This window comes from Chiloscyllium plagiosum, chromosome 32 (assembly GCF_004010195.1).
Source record: "Chiloscyllium plagiosum isolate BGI_BamShark_2017 chromosome 32, ASM401019v2, whole genome shotgun sequence".
Classification (NCBI taxonomy): Eukaryota; Metazoa; Chordata; class Chondrichthyes; order Orectolobiformes; family Hemiscylliidae; genus Chiloscyllium; species Chiloscyllium plagiosum.
The window spans coordinates 36,222,362-36,229,709 of record NC_057741.1 but is presented as its reverse complement, the minus strand read 5'-3'; the positions used below and the strand labels follow the sequence as shown (position 1 = coordinate 36,229,709).

Genomic DNA, 7,348 nt, shown 5'->3' with positions numbered 1-7,348 from the left:
CCTGCAATCTTCTTCCCGATCTCTCCGCCCCCATTCCCTCTCCGGCCTATCACCCTTAACCTCCTTCCACCTATCGCTCCTCCCAACGCCCCTCCCCCAAGTCCCTCCTCCCTACCTTTTATCTTAGCCTGCTTGGCACACCTTCCTCATTCCTGAAGAAGGGCTTATGCCCGAAACGTCGGTTCTCCTGCTCCTTGGATGCTGCCTGACCTGCTGTGCTTTTCCAGCAACACATTTTTCAGCTTAATTAAGGAGGCCAACACCGACCACTGCAGATGTGGTCCTCTATAAGTGAAGTATAATCTTGCAACTTTTGTATTGATTTACCTCACAATAAATAATTACATTCTATAAGTTTTCCCAATTACTTGCTGCACCTGCAAACTAATCTTTTGAAAATCATGCACCAAGATACCCAGATCCCTCTGCATCTGAAAGCTCTTCAATCTCTCACCATTTAGACAAAAGGCTCCTTTTTTGACTCTTTCTGTCAGAATGGACAATTTCATAATTTCCCACATTATGCTCCATTTGCCACACCATTATCCACACACTTGATCCATCTTTACCCCTTTGTAGCCTCCATATTAACCTCTTCACAACTTAACTTCCCACCTACTTTCATGTTATCAGAACATTTTGCAAACATACCATCAGCCCCTTTGTAGTGATTGGAACTCATTGACTATGTGATCCTTCATTAGACTTGTTAACCTGAGCCACTCAGGGAGCTCTGGTTGACAGATGGGCCGAAGGGCCTGATCCTACACTGTAGGGAATCTAATCTAATCAAAGAATGATTTATTAAACTGCGCTATAAACAAACCCAGCTTTGGAAAAAAAAATCAACAGGAGTGTTGAGGACTGGCTCTGAGCTGGCTGGTCAGAACCCATGTACTGTGCACATATAAGTAAAGGGTGAGTTGGTGATGGGACACCCCCAGTCTCTGTGCATTTATTTCACTATTCATCCAAGTAATTTAGAAAATTTGCAATAAACGTGAGGGCCCAGCCCTGATCCCTGTGGCGGTATACCACTTATTACATCTTGGAGAAAGTGGGGACTGCAGATACTGGCGATCAGATTCGAAAAGTGTGGTGCTGGAAAGGCACAGCTGGTCAGGCAGCATTCGAGGAGCAGGAGAATCAACGTTTCTGGCATAAGTGCTTCCTGATGAAGTGCTTATGCCTAAAAGTTTGATTCTCCTGCTCCTCGGATGCTGCCTGACCTGCTGCGCTTTTCCACCACCACACTTTTCAACACTTGTTACACCTTGCCTACCAGTGAAATTACTCCATTATGCTTCGACTCAGTTTCCTGTTAACCAAGTAATCTTCTAATCATATCAATATGTTACCTCTGAGACAATGAATTTTTATTCTTGTAACATTTCATGTGGTACCTTCGCAACTTACAGAAAAGCATTCTCAACATTTAAATGCAGTACATCTATCAGTTCTGCTTTATCCAATTGTTACTTCTACAATGAACACTAACAAATTGATTAAATGCGATTTCCCTGTGACAAAATCATAACGACTTTGCTTGATTACATTGTATATTTCTAAGTGCCCTGCTCTGATATACAATCATAGAGTCATATGTTGCAGTTATACCAGCCTTCACCACTGGCAGCTCATTCCATACACGCACCACTCTCTCCGGGAAAATGTTGCCCCTTAGATCTCTTTTATACCTTTCCCCTCTCACCCTAAACCTATGCCCTCTAGTTCTAGACTCCCCCATCCCAGGGAAAAGACTTTGTCTATTTATCCTATCTATGCCCCTCATGATTTTATAAACCTCTATAAGATCACCTTTAAGCCTTTGACGCTCCGGGGAAAACAGCCCCATCTTTAATAATAGTTTCTAGCAGCTTACTTATAACAGTTGTTAAGTGAACTGATTTGTAGTTTCCTGCTTTCTGCTAAACTCCCTTTTTGGATAAAGACGTTAGTCACAATTTCTCAATGTAATTGTACCTTCCCCAAAGCTTGGGAATTTTGGGAATTTTGGACAATTAAAGTCTATGCACCAAGCACAGTCACTTGGAGAATCCACACACAGCTTACTGACTCATTGACTTCCAATTCCGTACAAGGACCTCAGAGATTCGCGCAGCGGTAGGAAAACTTCGAGGCAATATCATTCACTGACCACATCTTTGAAAACGCTAACCTAATCTCTATCAGTACCTGGGGACTTGTTAACGCACAATTCTAACAATTTACTCAGTTCCACTTTCCTGGTGATTTTTCATTCACACGAGAACATCCTGTCCTTCCAGATTGGGGGCAGGTTTTCAGAGGGTCTTGAAGGAAGCTGAACTCCAAATCATGGTAACGCACAATTTCCTGCGTGGTTACCTGTTTGATGCATGGGCTGACGGGTTTTGATATCTGAAGAGTGGTTGGATCAGTTGGACCTCTATTCACTGGATTTCGGAAGAATGGAGGAAGATTCTAACACGACTAGGCAGGTTAAACACAGGAAGGATGTACCAAAATACCAGGGAAGTCCAGAAGCAGCAGTCGCTGTCGAAGGATACGGGGTAGGTCATTTAGCACTCAGATGAGAAGAAATGTCTTCATCCAGAGAATGGTAAGCCTGTGGAATTCTCTGAAACAGGAAGCAGTTGAGGAAACTGTTTTTCACTCTCTGCTCTATCCAACCCACTCATTATTTTGAAAACCTTGATCAGATCAATTCTCAGCCTTCTTTTATCCCAGGAGAACAGTCCCAATGTCTACACTCTATCCTCATCACTGAAGGTCCTCTTCCCTGCAACCATTCTTATAAACTCTGCACTCTTTCTGCAATGTGTTCACATCCTTCCTATAATGTGGTGCCCACAACTGTACTAAAGCACTGCAGCTGAGGTCTCACAATGATGTCAGAGACATTTCCTCACACCAAGGAAAGTGGAAATCTGTAACTGTCTTGCCTCCCAAAAACTGTTTGAGGCCGGGGTCAATTGAAAAAGTAAAATAGACCTTAAAATGATGTTACTTGGGCAAAGTCAATAAGAGTGACTGAAAACAACAAATGCTGGAGATCTTAGTGGGTCAAGCAGCATCCATGGAGAGAGAGCGAGCAAGTTAACGTTTCAAGTCTAGGTGACTTGTTATCAGAACTGGTTATTAAGAGTTATGGACTCAAAGGTGGCTACTGGAGTTAAGGCATAGATCAAACATGAACAAAATGAATTGCAGAGTAATCTCGCAGGGCTCAGTGACATCTTGCTGTTCCTCTTCAGTTTGCATCACAACATTTGTCCTTAGTTGTGCTCAAAAACTGCCAATGGGGTTCTCCAACCCCATTGCAGGGCTCCAGTCCTCCACTGCAGTGAACTCTAATTTGAATATAGTGTTACAGCATGCCTATTTCGGGCACTGCTAGTTGGCTATTTACATGCCCACATGGAAATCATGTCAGGCATAGATTGGACTCCTGTTTGCCTGCCCATTTTGAATGCAGGCACCCTGCCAATGGTCTAGGGTTTGTTCTTTCTGTCTGAGATTGCTGAAAATTGTTCATTGAATAAGGCTGGATAGGCTGGGATATTTTTCACTAGAGTTTCAGAGGTTGAGAATCAACCTTCCAGAAGTTTATAAAATAATGAAGGGTACTGATTGGATTTTTGGTAGTTGTCTATTCTCTCAGTTGGAGACTTCAAGACTAGGGGGCAAGAGACGGCAGGTCAAGACAGGCTGAGGCTGTAGCCATGCTGTCCCATCAGATCAGAGATACAAAAATGACTCGTACTTAATCACATTGTTCAATCTCCATTTCAAGACGTACTTGGTTCTGTCACCTTCGTGAGAGTATTGAAGGATTCAGGTCAGTGGGTAGTCTTCAACTCAATATCGAGGTGGAACCATGACAGAAAACACGACCAATACAACAGCAGTTAGATAGCTAACAGGCAATGGTTGATCATTAGATTTGCTGTTGATGAATTGATTTCTCCACCTTCCTCCCACATGATCCTCTTGTTGTTGATCTGTCATGCTTTGAGTGCAAATTGCCAGGTTTTGTGTATGTTAGCTCAAAAAGGTCAACTGTAATGTGCAAGGGAACTAGAAGCTTAAAGTCGAAACAGGTAACCTTGCCTTTTGATCTTTCAAAACAATAAATCTCACAGCTACAGATCAGAGCTATGGCAACACTGAGAGACACTCCAGAACTGAGCATGCTCAGGCACACTCCAGAAGTACAAAATATAAATCTTCAGAAACTCATTTAATGCAGTTTCAATGTTAATTTTAAACAATGGTCAATGTGGTCTCTGACTTTTACCTTTCTGGATTCATATTGGATTTTTTTCTCTCTGCTGGAATACTGTGTCCAGTTCTGGTTGTCCACTTACAGGAAGGATATTATTAAGCTGGAGAGAGTTCAGAAGAATTTTACCAGGATGTTGCCTAGCATGGAGGGTTTGAGTCATAAAGAAAGTCTGGATAGGCTGGAATTTTTTTCACTAGAGTCTCGGAGGTTGAGAATCAACACACTTACAAGAACAAGTTCTACATTCAGCAATAAAAATTAACTTGTTCTTGTAAGTGTGTTAAAGCAAGTTGTTTTCATTTCAGCACGGTTTCTAATGTGATCCAGTTTATAGGACCAACTGAAGGTAAGCACTGTTGACTAGTGTAGGATGTTTTTGAAATGTTTATCTGCAAATTTTAGCCTAAAGCCAGATTTGCAGCGAGTGAACAGGAGGAGGATTAATGCTGGGATTAAGGAACATCTGACTACTGCCTGGAAGGGTTCTGATTCACCACTTGCTTGTTGTAAGCGTTGAATTTACACATGATGTAAATATTGGGAATTAACAGCGGGAGCTTGGGAGCCTTCTCTTCCTGTAGCATCTCGATGAGAGACAGCATGTCTTTCCTCGGGCAATAAACGTAATAGTTCCTCTTAACTTCTGTATTTACAGGCATCAGAACAGGGAAGGTTAAGGGCTGATCTAATGGAGAGGCAAAGAAGTGGGGGATATTGATAATGCAGATAAGGGACTATGTGCACTGGCATCATGATTAGGAACCAGGGGATACACATTTACATGGCAAATGAATCCAAGGTGAAATAGGGAGACTCTTTCTTTAATGCGACAGTTTTGGGCTTCTTATCTAAAGAAAGATATACTGTCATTGTAGGCAATCCAGACAAAGTTCACTAGGTATAGAGGGGCAGCTTTATGAGGAAAGTGTGAACAAACTGGGCCTGTACTCATTTGAACATAGCAAAATGAAAGGTAACCTTATTGAAACATACATGATTCTAAAAGGATTTGGCAGGATAGAAGCAGAAAAGTTGTTTCCTTTTGTGGGAGAGTCCACTGTCCAGAGGACATAATGTCTTAATAAAGGGGTCACATATTTTAGACAAAGAGGAGGAGGGATTTCTTCTCTCAGAGGGTTGAGAATCTGTGGAATGCTTTACCACAGGGAGCTGTTGAAGCTGGGTAGTTAAGTATACTCAAGGCTGTGTTAGATTATTATCAGAAAGAGAATCAAGAATTATAGGGAAAAGGCAGGAAAGTGGAGTTGAGGATGATCAGATCAGCCATTTCTCATTGAATGGTGAAGCAGATTCAGTGGGCTGAATGGCCTGGTTTTGCTTCCTGATAAAGGACTTACGCCTGAAACGTATATTCTCCTGCTCCTCAGATGCTTCCTGATCTGCTGTGCTTTTCCAGCACCACAATCTCAACTACTTCTGCTCGTATGTCACATGGTCTTGTTATGATCTCAAACACGCTGTGTGAAAAGATGCTGGAAGTGGAATTTGACAGGGAAACCAGAACAGGGGAAACTTTGTCAGGCTAGAAAGAAATGGCAGAGTAATGGGACATATTGAATCACTGTTAAGAGCTGGTACACGCACAGTGGGCTGAATGGCCTCTTTCAGTGCTGTTGCACGTTATTCCATACATTATTGTCAGAATAAAATGATTGCATCTGGATTCCACTCTTTACTGTGCAAGACTTACACCATTATACACTGCCAGGTAAAATGTGCTTCAAAATGTACTAGATCATGACTCTTTGCCTCTCTTTTTGTTTCCAACAGAAGATGACATCTTTGGGGAACTTCCTGAGTTCTTCCCATCTGATCCTCCAGAACCCCTGCCTCATTTCCTGATTGAGCCCAGGGACGCGTACATTGTGAAGAATAAACCAGTGAACCTTTACTGCAAGGCCACTCCTGCTACTCAAATCTACTTCAAGTGCAACAGCGAGTGGGTTCATCAGAAGGAGCATGCCACTGGCGAGCGTGTGGATGACACCTCTGGTGGGTTTTTGTTGTATCATTATCACTCATTGCCTCACTTGTTGGCATTTTCACTCTGTAAAGGAAATAATGAACTTACATTTAGAACATAGAACATAGAACATAGAACAGTACAGCACAGGACAGGCCCTTCAGACCATGATGTTGTGCCGACCATTGATCCTCATGTAAGGTAAACCTAATGTACGAACCCTCAAATTTCTGTGACCATATGCATGTCTAGCAGTCTCTTAAATATCCCCAATGACCTTGCTTCCACAACTGCTGCTGGCAATGCATTCCATGCTCTCACAACTCTCTGCATAAAGAACTGACCTCTGACATCCCCTCTATACTTTCAGCCAAACAGCTTAAAACTATGACCCCTCATGTTAACAATTTCTGCCTTGGGAAAAAGTCTCTGGCTATTAACTCTATCTATGCCTCTCATTATCTTGTACACCTCAATTAGGTCCCCTCTCTTCTTTTTTCCAATGAAAAAAGTCCGAGCTCAATCAACCTCTCTTTGTAAGATAAGCCGTCCAGTCCAGGCAGCATCCTGGTAAACCTCCTCTGAACCCTCTCCAAAGCATCCACATCTTTTCTGTAATAGGGCAGTATTCCAAGTGCGGTCTAACCAAAGTTTTATACAGCTGCAACAAGATCTCATGGCTCTTAAACTCAATCCCTCTGTTAATGAAAGCCAAAACACCATATGCTTTCTTAACAACCCTGTCCACTTGGGTGGCCATTTTAAGGGATCTATGTACCTGCACACCAAAATCCCTCTGTTCCTCCACACTGCCAAGAATCCTATCCTTAATCCTGTACTCAGCTTTCAAATTCGACCTTCCAAAATGCATCACCTCGCATTTATCCAGGTTGAACTCCATCTGCCACCTCTCAGCCCATCTCTGCATCCTGTCAATGTCCCGCTGCAGCCTACAACAGCCCTCTATACTGCCAACAACACCTCCAACCTTTGAGTCGTCTGCAAACTTGCTGACCCATCCTTCAAGCCCCTCATCCAAGTCATTAATAAAAATTACAAACAGTAGAGGCCCAAGG

At 42.6% G+C, this 7,348-nt stretch overlaps 1 protein-coding gene across 5 annotated transcripts in view; it reads left to right on the top strand.

Annotated features, from left to right (window-relative positions):
* Nucleotides 1-7,348, top strand: part of LOC122539499 (netrin receptor UNC5C-like) — a 395,240-nt gene that overhangs the window by 256,011 nt on the left and 131,881 nt on the right. For all 5 annotated transcript variants that reach the window (XM_043674426.1, XM_043674429.1, XM_043674428.1 and 2 more), the window contains exon 2: nucleotides 6,080-6,301. In XM_043674426.1, the coding sequence (XP_043530361.1) occupies nucleotides 6,080-6,301 (222 nt within the window). The remainder of the gene's footprint in view (nucleotides 1-6,079; nucleotides 6,302-7,348) is intronic.